This window comes from Heliconius melpomene, chromosome 20 (genome assembly GCF_056956725.1).
Source record: "Heliconius melpomene rosina isolate 202511_hmr_F chromosome 20, ASM5695672v1, whole genome shotgun sequence".
Classification (NCBI taxonomy): domain Eukaryota; kingdom Metazoa; phylum Arthropoda; class Insecta; order Lepidoptera; family Nymphalidae; genus Heliconius; species Heliconius melpomene.
This window is the reverse complement of record NC_140408.1, coordinates 14,681,349-14,696,619: the sequence shown is the minus strand read 5'-3', so window position 1 is coordinate 14,696,619 and position 15,271 is coordinate 14,681,349. Positions and strand designations below refer to the sequence as shown.

The following is a 15,271-nucleotide window of genomic DNA, read 5'->3' as shown; positions in this document are numbered from 1 at the left end:
TCCAAAAATCGGTTATAAATTCTATAAAATAATGATCTTTGCAATTTGCTTAGGTTATAACAGATTATAAGCCGGTCAGTTTGTAATGTTAGTTTCAACAATTAGTGATGTCTTCGATTTCGCATGTGCAATTATATTTGGTAATGTTATACATTTTAATACGTATTAAATAATAATACACTTCTTTTTAGTAGAATTGTGAGTCATAAATTGTAAATATAATTTAGTCATACTTTATCTTTGATTAACTATTAAAATTAGTTATTATGTTGATAATTAAAAAGTTATTTTTTTGTCACTTTTTAATTAGTGGTCTGGTTAAGTTTTAAGTGCGTGTGTAAATAAAATATTAATCGATGCATGTGTCCTGATATTCTAAACGCAAGGCAGATTTTTAATATTTTTTTAATTAAATAATTTCAATAGTTATTTTATATATTAAGTATGTTAATAATTTTTTAAAAAAATTATTTCATTTTTTCATAACGTGATTTTTTGAAATAAATAAATAAGAAAATATTCCTACGAAAGTAAATGACGATATAAATGTAAATGGAATCTTAGAAGTTTTCTTAGAATTTAGTTTTATTTGTATATAACTTATTTTGTTTCCGTTGCTTATCTCATTTCATTTATAATGGTAAATATTTATACTTTATTACATACAATTTATAACAATTGATAACGTTCAACTACTGTATCATAATATTATTGTAAAAACATTTGAAATAGCCTAACTATTTACTACTGAATTTAAAATCTTATCATCTTATAAAAACTTTTGGCAATATAATTTAAAAACATTCTAAGCCGCAAAATACTCAAAGTGAGGGGTGCAAGCAAGACGTACGCGTTACGACTCATTCTTTAACATAGAATCTAAGATTCCCAGGCTCCCTACACCTACCACCTACCTACCCTCTACTGTTGTTTTTCTTCGATCCACTATTGTCATGTTGAATGGCGGAACTCAATGCCGTACTTAGGCAAAAATGAATGAACCTGCAACCACCGCGAACTGTCAGACCCACTCTACCACAACACTGATGGAGTAATACTACTATTGTTTTACCCAAAACGAAATCAGTATGTAAAGGCCTTCGCTCGAGTTGTTATTAAAATTATTATACTTATATTTGTACTTATATAGGTATATTCTAAGTATAGATCGCGTCTTGTCTTTGTGTCTGTTTTGTACTGGCAAAGTTGGTCACCTATAACTAAACTCTTGTTATCTGGTGAATGGTTGACGCACAGCCGGAACTATGCGGCGTAGAACGCTGAAGTCTCGCATGTACATTTTTTATTGACATAAAATTGAACTTGGAAAATTAATAAAAGACTTATTATAAGAAGGTCAGAGAATGGCCACGGTTTTTTTATACTAATTTGAATTTTATTAATAATGTCGTTACCAAGCGAGGATAGTCAAACCCGTAGCCGTCGCGTTTACAATCCAACGCTTGTGCCACTGAGTCACGAGCTCACGACTGCCTCAAGCAATTACAACACAGCATACCTATAGTGGCTCTATTATAACGTAGCTCCTCTATGATATTGCCTTCCCGTAACGTTTAAAACTACCACAATACCTCATCCTAAGTTCTTCCTCCCTATTTATTCTGAAATATAGAAGATTTATTAAGTGACTACAAACCATACAAATTGGTATGTCGCTAGTAAAACTTCAACAAGTACCGTAGCACATACCTACCACTGACATATCGATTTTTAAAACATAAGTATGAAAGTTTGCTATTCAATTAACGTCAGGCGTATATCGAGGTCAGTCGTGGCGTAGAGGCTGTTAACCCGACAGGCCGTTGGTTCGATTCTCACTTGAAGAAAGTGAAAATGTGTCATACTTGAGGATCAAATGGACAGGGCCCTAACCATAGACCACCATTAATCCGTTGAGTGAGTTACATCGTACACTACTACTTCACTACTTCTTGGTACTGTTTACAAATAGAAGGTAAATGAATTTAAGTGATAGAACTTAAGTTACGCTGAGTTTTGCCTCGCTACCAGATCTAAGAAATGAAAACATTAAATATTTGATATCTTGCTGGGGTAGGCAGACCAAACCTAGTGTGAAGATGCTCCGAATTCTGGAGATATTGCGTGCTGAGTGACCAACCAGTAGGGTTTCCAGTCACTCTCTTGTGTCCCTGCACCACGACTGGCTTCTTAACAACTAAGAGGACTTTGGTTTCAATTAGTAGTATAAAATAAAACAAATATTAATAAAATACCTCCATTTTATTTAAACCTAATTTTAGATTACAATATCAATACATACAATATTGACTAAAAACTTATTTTTAACATCGGTATCAGTTTTTTTTATAAAAAAATACTTAAGTAATAACTAAATCAATTAAATTAGAGAGTCAACCGTTCTGGAACTTCCCAGAACGGTCAAGAACCTAATTCAATGTATATTAGAGGCGAATGGTAAAGTGGCCTAAGTCAATTATTAAAACTTATAATTTAGTAAAAAAATGGCATTTACAGCATTTTGTCTATAAATTTAAATATAAAGAAATATTTTATGATATAAATTTCCTTTATTTTCTTTTTCCAACATTCGAAGGACTTGATTCAAGCCACTTTGACATTAGCCTTTTTTAAACATAAACAACGTAAGTTATAGGTAGAATTCGCAAAACATATTATGGCAGTTTATAAAAAAGAAATCTTTGTATAAACATAAATATGTGAACACGATATATAAACATAAACATAAAATTAAATACATCCTACCTATGTACAGTTGTTTTAAATAAAAAATCGATCGCCATTTTTAATTTGTGATTCTTCTTTTTTTTCGAAATTTATTATTCGGGATTCTAGGAACTGGTGATTTTTTTGTACTGTCAATCAATTTTTTTAATATTCTCTTGTGTTTAATACAGATTTTTATGGCACTAGGACTTTGCGACCCCCAAAATTTAACCTGAAATTATTTCTTGTTTTCTAAACACTTGCATTTCGCTGAGTGTTCGTGTTTACCTATTAAATCAGAGAATGAGGGGTTAAAAGTGATCCCAGGGGCTACATATTGAGGATTGGTACCACTTCCGGAAGTTTCGTACCTAATTATCTGTGGTTTAGTCGTAAAAGTGACTATTTTCGGTTTCGTCGTATACGTGACAATTTCTGGTTTAGTCGTATACGTGATTATTTTAGGTTTGGTCGTGTAGGTAAAGAATTCGGGTTTCGTGGTAAATGTAACGATCTCAGGTTTGGTCGTGTATGTTACAATCTCGGGTTTGGTCGTAAAGGTTACGATTTTAGGTTCAGTTTGGAACACTTTCTTTTCGGAGTAAGTTGCACTGAAACCATTAGAAATGGGCTTGATTTCACTGAAATTGAAACCTCCGAAGCCGGCTTGTGAGCTACCACTTGATGAGATTTTACCGGAGAATTGGTTAACACTACCAGCGAACTGGTTTTGGCTCACAAATCCTGGTGTTTGTCCAAAAGTGACTTGACCTTTCCCTGATGAGACCCCAAAACCTTTTACACCAAGAGACGTTGATCCACTTGATACAGATCCAGAGCTAACAGAGCCTTTGACTCCACTGAATTGACTTCCTTTCACTCCACTGAACCCTTTGACTCCCTTGACTTGACTAACAGATATTTTGGTGACTGTGCTATACTTAGCGAATCTTACACTTTCTATCAAACCGATAGCCCATTCGTACCATTCCAAATCGAATCTGTAGAACGCAGCGATCTGGTTACCAACTTGGCAGCCTGAAATAAGAAAATAACATTTAATTATAATTGCGAATATCATTTGTTATAGTAGAAAACAGAATATATTAAAACTAAGTTTTCTCTGCCTACCCTTATTATTCCGAAGTTTCGAAAGTAGTAAACAATAAGTTAAGTACCTGAATCCCACGAATAGACTCCTCTGAGCACAAAATGTCCATCTCCAGAAGTACAAGCGAGGGCACTGCCGATGTCCACCTGCAAAAAATATATTTGCAAATTAAACAATTGTTGATAGGTTTACGGTCTTTAGACAGAGTTAAATTGTTATTCCAATCATTTTAACATTTAGTGTATTCAAATATCTTTATTACGAACTAGTTGTCGCCAACAACGTTGTTTATGCGGACTATTATTATGTTATTTGTAAAATCAAGTTTTTTCCGTTCCTGATAAAATTTCTGAAAACCCCTTTTTCCTAATCTTCACTCCTGGAAAAATTTCAGCCTCGTTTTTTCAGGTGATGTTATGTGTCAGTCACTCAATAAAGGAAGAGTTTTATATGTATTTAATGTTATTGTGTATTTGAGATCACTCAGTATATAAGAAGTGACCCTCAGATGTGGATGAAAAGTCAATATAACACCGAAACTCAAGGATTTTAAGTGAGAAATTTGTCAAGTGGTCGCAATTTAAATTGTTTGTAAAATTTCCTTGTACTCGATTTCATTATATACTCTTTTAAATATTTATTATGTAATATTTGATTTAAAAAAATAAATATGTTACGATCATTAGTTTTACCTTATTAGTTTTACCACTTAAAGGACTGAGTTATTTTCATTTACTTGCTCTGGTAGACAATTGAAGCATTGAGTTCCATTCAACGCAAGCAGCGCTTCAAAAACAGACGTAAAGTTCCCCTTACCCGTGCCGTGCCTGCCGTGTTATGCAGGAAAAGTGTTGTACAGCGTGATAGGAATTTCTAACTATAATAATACATACCCTGCAGATATTGTTCAAAGGATTGCTGGGTTGTCCACAATCACAACTGTCTCCATCGTACTGTTCTAGTAGATGAGGGTAGTCCGATGATAATTTGGCTTGGCATTCTCCAGGTGAGAGCAAGGACACGTTGAGACTGTGCATGATGCTGCCTGCGAGATGAGCTGAAAAAAAATGTCAATATATTAGTTTAATGGTTTAATTAAACTAAATTATAATTTTTTTGGTGAGGCCGTCATGACTATAAATATCTATTTAGCGGAGTAAATTTAGTTTTATTTCCTAGTTCTGATAGAAAAACTCAATGTCTCGATAATTGGACCTAATCTTCTATCTGGAATGTCCTAAAAATATGTTTCCTCTACCAACCATACTATATGTATCTGTATCGTAAGTACAGAGTGACGCTATTTAGCCTAACATACAAATATAATAAATTTTCACATACTCGAAGACGATTAATGACTCGTCATAGATTTGACAGCGTTTACCAAAACATCAATTAATTTTCACTGTCATCTACGAGTATGTTACAACATCAGCAGGTACTTGTATAATATTGAATGATATCCCCAAGGAAATTGTGTAATTTCTTTGCAAGCTAATTAGAAATTTAAGTTGTTTTTGAAATTATTTGGATATAATAAATGATACGAAGTGGTTTTAGCAATTCCGGATATGTTGCGCATAGTTGAGATACATAATTAATATTATAAAATTGAAAAGTTTCGCTAAACACACTTATTTTAGAAGCTACTATTTCGAAGTGAATTAATTCTATATTAGATAATATTTCCATTCCATCCATCCATTTTATTATCTATTATTCGTCTTAGTACATTACGTTGATCATACCCGCTGTACTTACAGTCATAGTTATTATCTGGCGTCTAGAATTTGATCAAGCAAGCGAAGCCGCAGGTAATATTTTTTTATGGTAATACAAATAGACTTAGGTAACAAATATGTATCGTTTAGTGGTTAATTTCGTGTTACATGAAGTGAATCTTATTATTGGAATAATTATAATGGTTATTTGAACAAAATCGTTTTTGTCAAAATATTTTTTTATATAGAATGCGTTAAGTTTAAGTTTCTATTTTTTTAGATCAAGACTTTGATCTCATGGCGTAAAATAGCGGTATTTTACGCCGTGCATTGTTGAGCGAAAGTGAGAAAGGATATAAATTTAAATTTTTCGTTTTTATCTAAGATTTTTTTCTAAGCATCATTTTTCGAAAAAATCGGGATATGGTTACTTTTCTTCGGGAAATCAATTTTCAGGGAAAAACTGGAACGCAGAAAAATCTATTACTGGTCCTTCCTATCTTTTTGACGTAAAAATATATAATATTTACGGAAGAATACAAGAATATTACACAATAGCAACGACTTTTTATCGACATTTTGTATGAAGCAAAACATAATAATTAATTATTTTTGTTGCTTTTCATATTTACGCTTTAAAAAGACGGCCTCGGGTTTCTGCCGGCATATTTTTTACCGACTGCGGCGACTTAAAACAGTTATGAGTTTGATTTTTATCTCAATTTGTATGAATAAAGACTTTTTTGTGAATATATCATAAGTTAATGCGCAAATCATATGTTAGTAGTGATGTATCCGTATTTACAGTAGACTAGCTTTTACATATGGATTCACCCACGTTATCAAATTTTGCTCATAGTGCTCTGCGTGGGTGTCTCTATCTAACGATAGTTTCTGAGGGGACTAGACTTTATCTTAAGATAATGTTCGTGTAAATGTTGTGTTTTAAATTTTCAGACCAAAATTTTTGTAAGCAATATTTTTGTGGCGGGCACCTGACTATTGTGGAGTGGGCACGGATCACCCGAGCGGATCAACGGATCTTCCTACGCCGCCGAGAGAAAAAGTTGAGAAGCTTTCCAAACATTTGGAAACGATGCGCATTCGGCGTAACCTAACACCGTACTTCTTACAAAAGGAAAAGGAAAATAATTGAAATTTCATTCCTGTTGTGTCAAAATGGCATATTATGACATATAGAGAAGAAATCCTCTCAAGGCTCTTACACTCATCGCACTAAAATTACAAAATTATTAATTAAATATTTTAATTAGCTTTAAAGTATTCGTCAATTAGGAAATCTATAGAAGAACCGATTTTGCGCAACAAACGTGACTGTAGAGATAGATAGATGGCTTTGAGTTCAAATTCAATTAAATTTTGATCTAGAGAAAATAAGTTTGGCGTATAGTATGCCTTTACAGCCTAACGTCAAGAAGAATTCGAGAAATAGCGTGTTGAGTGGCGAAACTCAACGCTGCGTTTGTCTTCAGTAGAAGAATGTGGGCTCGATTTACATCTTAAACAGATATTTGTATGTCAATATTTATTTTTGTTTAAGAGCAAATGTAGGTATATTTCTTTTTCTGTATTGCTGTGTTATCTTGCATATGAAAGCAGTGGAAAAAACCTCGCATAAAGGGACCTATACAGCACTTTCTCGATAAAATCAAAACATTACGTATAGAGTAACGGACATTAGCGCCGCGCTTGTCAGATTACCAGAAGGGAGGGGAGGTAACAAAAATAATTTATTTGTCAAGAGGAAATCGAACCCACTGCTTTAATGCTTTGCAATGGTTTCTCTTTCTATATTAGACGTGAATATTTTAATAAATCAAATTGTCCAGAAATCGAATCCACACCCATCGTAACATGCGTATTACGTAGTTACGTTTAAGTAAACAAGCGTCGCGTTAAATAATGTCATATATACATATCTCACTATCAATATAATATGAAGTTTACCTAAATATCGAATGCTTACGCAAGACGGCGATGAGACCAGTTTGTAGCGTTAGCATGTAAAAGTTTTTATAAAAATTTTATTTATTTAAGAAAAAAATCCTATAAGTAAACATTTGTCCACGATAACAAGGTAAATGTTAACACATTGTTGTGTTTTTTTGCCTTAAAGTTAGTAAAAATAATAAGTACGGCGTTGAGTTCTGCATTAAAAATTCAATGTCCGTCTGTCTGAACATGGGTTTTTCGACTTTAATGTCCATTGTATGTGCTCGTAAATAGTAGTGTCGATATTTAATTTTCTTTTTTTTCAACCTTATATTAGCACATGTCATGACCAATTATATGAAGCGTTGCATGCCCCGTAAATATCTAAGATCTATATGGCTCATAATTTTTTGATCTTCCTTAATCTCAGGAACTGTGCTAAATTATTATTTTTTTTACAAAAGATACCTATAGACTTACATTGCGTTAATCGTTTGGCTTAAAAAGGACAAATTTCTTGTGTGATATAAAACTCTTAGTTGTTTCCATTTGATCACGTGGGCGAAGTATATAATGAACTACTAGTTCTTAGAAATAGTATGTATCACATGTATGTATACGTAGTTAAATAAGTGATATTAAATATTGATATATGAAATATTATTTAAAGAAGTCAATGCAAACTGGAATATAATTGTTAAGAGGAAAACTTTAACGAAAATTTATAACGATAGCTAAAACAGGATGAATCTCATTCGAGAAATGTTTATAGCTTTTTTTTTTGGGTACCTCAGATGTAATTAAAAAAAACTCAAAAAATATAGAAAAAAAGATATAGAATATTTTAATACGTAGCCACTACTTTCTTTTTTGACAATAATAGCTGGTTCAATTTAAGCATTCATCCTACATTGAACCTACAACTATTGCGTTGTCAATACTTCCTAACTGCTTACAATGACGCATTTACCTACTCAAGCAACGAATTAAGTTATTTAAATCCTTCCTGCCATCTAAAAACCACATAGAAACACCACGAAATGGCATAACAACTTTTATAGTTTGGGTTTTCCCGTATAACATAATTTGCATACAAACAGACAAATTAGAATATATTCGGTATTGAATAGATTTTTTTCTGTTTTCTTTAGTTCAGATTAGGTAGGAAACCGTTTTTAGAATTGATTGTTTTGTATTTATCTGATTAAGCTAATTTAGGAAGCAATATGATACAAATTCATTCGTATTTTTTTACATGTTCATATTTTTCAATACAAGGAAAGAAAAAAGTCAAATACATGTACCGATAGGGCCTGGATATTCCCACTGTTGTTGTCTACCACTTGCCTTCTAGACTAAATCTCATCTCAAATAATGTTTTTTATTTAAAGAATTTATCATTGAAATGAAAGAAATATTATTATAAACTTACTATACAAGCCTTTCTGACTTTGAAATGGACTTTTTCACATAAGAATAATTTTTCAATTCCATAAGATTGGGGCGTTTAATTAAACAAACTTCAGTTTTATAATAACAGTAAAGACATTACAAGGTTTAAAGTATATAAAATCAGAATTTCCCACATTCTTTATATCAAAACAATCATAAATCTCAACTACAAAAATATATCATAAATAGAGACTAAACCGCGAATACCTCACCATAACTAGTTTAAAATTTAATAGGTATATATGAATTTATATTTATGCTAATATTATTCAATAATCACAATACGTCCATCTTTTTAATATTCAAAAAGATTATTTCCAGTTTTTTTGTCATCGTCTTAATCATCAGAATATATTATTTTGTTATGTCTGTTATAGACATATTATAAAAACGTCTGTAAATTTACGACAGAGGTCATGGGTTCTGTTCTTGACTTAGTAATTGGTAACGCCATCCTGACGCAATTTAAATTATTGGCCTGTCCCCACTACAGTTGGGAAAAACAAAATATTATCGTTTTGCTTCATAAGATTTTGAAATAAGACTAAAGTAGAGAACGTAGAGTTTTCTATACAAAGTTTTTTCTGACTATTTTGCTAAAGGAAATGGATGAAGTTTAAAAATCGATAGTCAGTTAAGCCAAAGCAAACGAAAAAGGACAAGATTTTAATATTTTTATTGTTTATTTTGTTTTGAACATAGCTTTTATGACTGTAAAGGATAAAATTACACATGGCAACGCTAATCGTGTGTTAAAAGGGTGAATGTCCTCAGCCGGACTTAAACCTTTGACCTCTGCGGTAGGATAATGCTATTCAGGTATCCAGCACACATAAACATATATTTAAACAACTTTTTTTGTGAATTTATATAAATGGAAATATAAGATAATCTATTTTCTCTAAAGTCTTTATAGCTAAAGAATGATATACATATATTTAAAATTGAAGTCAGATTTAAATTGGCAACAGTACAGTCGTTTTACCTATTATATAGCACATACATATACCTACAACTGGCTGATTTGTTTTAAAAAAAATAAAAAATAGATATTAATGATTCAACGTTTTTTATGCGTACAGTACTGTCCCGACAATGACCTACAAAATGCATGCCATTTTGCGCTTTCGTTTTCCATACAGCTTATCAATTATTATGACTTGAAATACATATTGATACTACCTTGGCGCAGTGGGCCAGTGTTTGACTGTAGAGGACGTTTGACGGTTGTGGGTTCTATTCGCACACGAGGGAATGTTAATACGTATTAATACTTTTATTTCTCCGATTCCACATCTAAGACATTTAGTTGGCAAAATGTGAATAATGAAGTATCTGAACACTAGATTCTCTTTACTTTTTGATGTGTAAACATGATTAATATATTATTTTAAAATCATTAAAAAATATCATTTTCACATTAAATACTACAGGTGCTATCGAATGTGCTCGGAACTCTAACTTATATGAGCCTAAACTCAAATATTTTCCACTCAAGAGCTGAACGATACTAAATTATTATATTATCTCCTAAACTACATATAACTAACTATTTATAACTTTTATTAAGATCAATTGTTAAAAATGGCTAAAATTCGGTATCTTACACTTTGTTACCTAGTTTCATAGTGAGAAGTCGACCTAATAGAAGCGTGTCAAAAACAAATTGCATGACACTACACGAATATGTCAATACTGATGTCATCATGTCGGGTCGTGATTTACTATCGTTTTGCGATGGTTATCGATTCTAATTTTGTAGTGAAATGTCAGGCTTAGAGCACAAAGTTTATTTAGTCGTAGAGTGTATACTCGCACAGTGATATTTTAGCTGGCTTATTCCTTTTTTTATCTTCTCACTGCATCCCGCATATACAGGGTAGACAAAGAAAACCTATCAACAAGACAATTCAATTTCGCCTGAATTCGTGATATTCCATAATCAGTGGCGGAACTCAACGCCGCGAGTTATTTAATTGTTACCAGAGCAAGTAAATCAACTTTAATTGTTTGATTCAGACTTCACCCACAACCACCTCGCTTATAAGATCTAATCAAAGCAGAATATGGAACCCATCTTCTTAAATACTATCCAATTTTTGGACCTACGCCTAACCTAAGTAATACGTCTTAAGTAATATTTTAAGAAATATTATAAAATAAAGAAAATCAAGAATATTTATTAAAAAAAGAAAAATACCAAGTACCTACATATATGATAAATAATAAAGTGTCACAGTAGAAAGCTGTTGCGCGAGTCGTTGAGCAACAATATAAACAATTTGCGGATAAAGGATATAACATCGATATGTTATTTTTTTTTCATTGTCCTGTCCTTATTACGTTGGCTTAATAAAGAAAAGACGTAATTTTTGTTTGTATTATGTAAAAAACATGTCCATTTGCTATACTTAACAGGCGAGTAAGGAATTTTCAGACTTGTCAGCTAATAATAATTAGAACACGAGAGTACTGTACAGTTACGATTTGCAATTTTTTCCTAATTAAAATTCAAATTCACGACCATCACTTGCCATCAACTCCAAAAAAGATATATAATTGCTTTTTAATTTAATTTAATTTTTGATATAAATATAATTTGCCTCCCAAGTCAATTACCGTGATACTCAACTCAATATTATGATACTTTTATAAATGAAGGTAATATTTTTAAGAATCCTACCTTGTAACACTTGTTTGCCCCATCCTGTAACAATGCACTGTCCAGCGCCACTATAGAAAGCATCCAAATTCTCATTAGCTCTCGGCAAACAAATGGGATAGATGTTCTTCGCCAATCTTAGGTTTTCAGTCAGGACAAGGATAGCGGCGTCGTAAAGAAGGCTGCCAGGTTTGTACAGAGGATGACGGAGGATAGTCTTGACTTGGACAATTTGGAATGGTAGAGGTTCATCGTCGATTCCAAGTTTCCATTCACCACCTTTGATGAGCACATTCTTGGCGTCAAGGCTGGAATTATTTAACCAACGTAAATACTTGGGTTTTATATTTATTGGAAATCGGAGAAGATTTTATTGTAATTTTTTGTCACTATATTGGTGAGCAAAATGTTCTCTCTTGATAAATAGTTTTCAAGTAAAACCTAAATATTTTTAAAGTTAAGTTCACTGGCAAGAACTTATAAACACTTTACATATCACAATATCATTATATTGATACATAATGTAATAGAATATAAAAACATGTAATACATATGCATTTTGAAACATCTCACCCTTCAACACACGCAGCAGATGTAACAACAACATCGGGCCTAGTAATGACACCACCGCAAAGAAGACTCCTGTTAGTCTGCAACAAGACCATGGCCTGCCAGGGGATCTCGGCGAAGTCTACCTCCAGGTCCCTATGGTTTCCGGACGGCCTTTGACCCTGGGTGACAAATACAGAATGTCAATTAATCTGAATTTCACACATTAAATGAAGTTTATTTTTAATTTTAGGTATTTATGCGTTTTGGTTAGTTATGGAGAGTGAATGTAGAGATGAGTTATTCCATTCCTCACTCTATGCCTTCTTAGAGATGAGAAACTGAGAAATAAACAATAAACAAATATTTTGAACATAGATGTTTGATAATCGTAAAAGGTTGTTTGCACTGTGTTACCTAAAACACCTGAGATCTTGACTCCAACTGTTTTGTAACGAATGTTTCAATAATTTCTTTACATTTCAACCATTACGATGAATGCATATTCTTTAAAAAATACCCTACGTAAATTGAGTCCACGACCTTGCCCCTTAAAGACGCAGCTTTTCATCAAATTAGCCAACATTCCCCCAAGTTTAGAAACTGACGAATGTTAGTAACGTAAATTTATTTATAATTAACTGATTTCAAACGTAAAGTTAAGTGTTAAGTGTATTTTAAAATCGAAAACCGGTGTCTTTCGTCACGTGACATTTCGCGTGACGCAACCCGCAACACATTCTTCACATTCAATATAAAGTTGTTTACTTGTATAAGTTTTCGAGTCAAAAGTTAAACTTTAAATTTAACTGGTAAGTCTATTAAAAACTACTTATAACCTGCGTTTTGAGATTGTAGCCTATATATAAATTAGAAGTATATATTTCCTGGCTCTGGTAGGGAGGCAAAGGGCGGCGTTCAGTTCGCCACTCGCCGAAAAGTGGGGTTACCTTAGTTTACTCATAACTGTCAAGTTTCATGAGGATACAAATATTACAAGTTGTTCAAATTTAGATTCTTAGATTTTATCACATAGTTTGTACGTGTGTACAAGGCAAAGGGCGGAGTTGAATTCCGTCACCCAAAACTATATGCCTCCAGAAACTGGCTAAAAGTGGGGAACGGTAGTGTCTTAATGGGACCGGAGTGTCTTAACACTAGGTATCTACATTCCCCCTGCCTAGCCTGCTATGTGCGGGATACAGCTTGAAGCTACAAAACAAAAAGCTTGATATACCATTAAAGGTGCTATACTAAATAACAAGGGACATGGAAAGGCACCTTTTAAACAACATTTTAAGGAAATATTTTTTATAAAAGATTTTTTTAGTATTTTAAGTAAATATTGAGGTCACTAATTACAAATAGAGATGTTCTCAAAATCGACCTCTCTCAGTAATTAAGGCCATATTACTATAAAGCCTTGGATTTTTAATAAAGTAAATATTATAAAATCATTAAATCTATAGATGCAACTGTATTTCGTAATCGATTCTATACTAGTTGAATAAGCTGACGATGTTCATATTTCTTTTTCTTTTCTTTTTAAGTTCACGTTCTATCCCGCATGTCGCAGTAGAAGGCAGAACGATGATCCCCTAGTGGGAATCGAACCCACTCGCGGTTGTAATTGACTGCGTTTCTCAATTTTTGATATATTTCCGAGACATTACATATTGGCTGACCGGTGAAACTCAACGTTGCGCTTTGTCTTGTTATCAGAGCGATGAATGCTTACATTTCCCTCGCTCAGTCTCTCGCAATTAAAATTTATAGAATTTGAAACCTTAATTCTATAAACAAACAAACATAATGAAAATATACGGCGCCTTTATAATTATAAAATATATTTAGAAATAATAAAATGCATATTAATAAATTATTCATAAATATATATATGATAATAATTTACTGCAAAATTTTGCTAATATAAATGTGACCGCGACTGGAGGTCGTGGGTTCAATTCCCTCAAGACTGATTGATATTGTCGTATGGATGCGACATGACTAAGCTTCAACAGTACGCGACTATTTTAGATACATATTCTTTGTCAAAAAATTAAACAAATATGATAAAAAAAATCCCAATATCTTATTTGGGAATTTAATTTTATATAACATTTAATGGAATTTTTCATTTGAAATATTAACATAGCAGGATTATAACCTGCGTTTAACCCTAATTGTATAAATATTTTTATATAATAGGGTAAGTAGGTACTAAGTATAACAAAGCAATGTAATGACATTCTGTCATGACTGTTCCCTATGCACCGCTCAATTTTCAACGCGAAACTCAACACCGCGCTATAAATATTACGAAGAGAGAAAATAATTACATATAAGATAATATGTTTTAAGCTTACGAGACAGCTAAGGAATATGTCACATTTCATACGGTAAAAACGAGGAGACATGAATTATGTTATTACTAGTTATATAAATAGATATATTATTATTTTAATATCTTTATGGCTATACGCGGAGCTAAGTTACGCCATTTAACAGACGTTTTCTCTGATTCAGGTGGATAGTCGAGAATAGTGTATCGATTCCAGTTTCTTCTAGTACTCTAAAAGAGCGAAAAAAACCCAGATCTATGTATATTATGACGGATACACAAAAAACATAGAACCAAATGATCGCCATTATAAAAAGATTAAAATGTAGACTGATTGATGTATTTTTCTCTTTTTATATTATAATATATTTTACTATTTATGATTCGCAGGTGTTTAGTGTTTAAAAGATATACTTAAGTGCCTATTTGTCATCAGAAAACTTGTTAGTTTTGAAACGTTAATTCATTTCGTCTTTTTTTTCTATAATTTAATAGAAGTTATTAACTAGAGGTTAAAGATCTATAGACTTTTAGATCTTTAATTATAGATATATTTCTATTTATTTATATTTTACGAGAAAATATATATTTGATTTGTTCATTTCCCACTCTCCGTTCAGTGATCGAGACATTATGTGTCGAGTGATGGAGTGCAACGCCGCGCTTTGCTTTCAAGAGTGGAGACAGGAAAATAATTTTAATATACGTGAGAATCGAATCCATTACCGTCGCGTTTACAGTCAGATAATATGCCG

At 32.4% G+C, this 15,271-nt stretch overlaps 1 protein-coding gene across 1 annotated transcript in view; it reads right to left on the bottom strand.

Moving 5' to 3' along the window:
• Window positions 1-2,243: 2,243 nt before the first annotated feature.
• LOC146528167 (uncharacterized) overlaps window positions 2,244-15,271 on the bottom strand; it is a 38,231-nt gene continuing 25,203 nt past the window's right edge. Inside the window, exons 9-13 of the mRNA XM_085204593.1 lie at window positions 12,200-12,357; window positions 11,648-11,934; window positions 4,732-4,895; window positions 3,906-3,984; window positions 2,244-3,765 (exon numbers count right to left, since the gene is read on the bottom strand). Of these exons, the coding sequence (XP_085060719.1) occupies window positions 2,966-3,765; window positions 3,906-3,984; window positions 4,732-4,895; window positions 11,648-11,934; window positions 12,200-12,357 (1,488 nt within the window). The 3' untranslated portion in view covers window positions 2,244-2,965. The remainder of the gene's footprint in view (window positions 3,766-3,905; window positions 3,985-4,731; window positions 4,896-11,647; window positions 11,935-12,199; window positions 12,358-15,271) is intronic.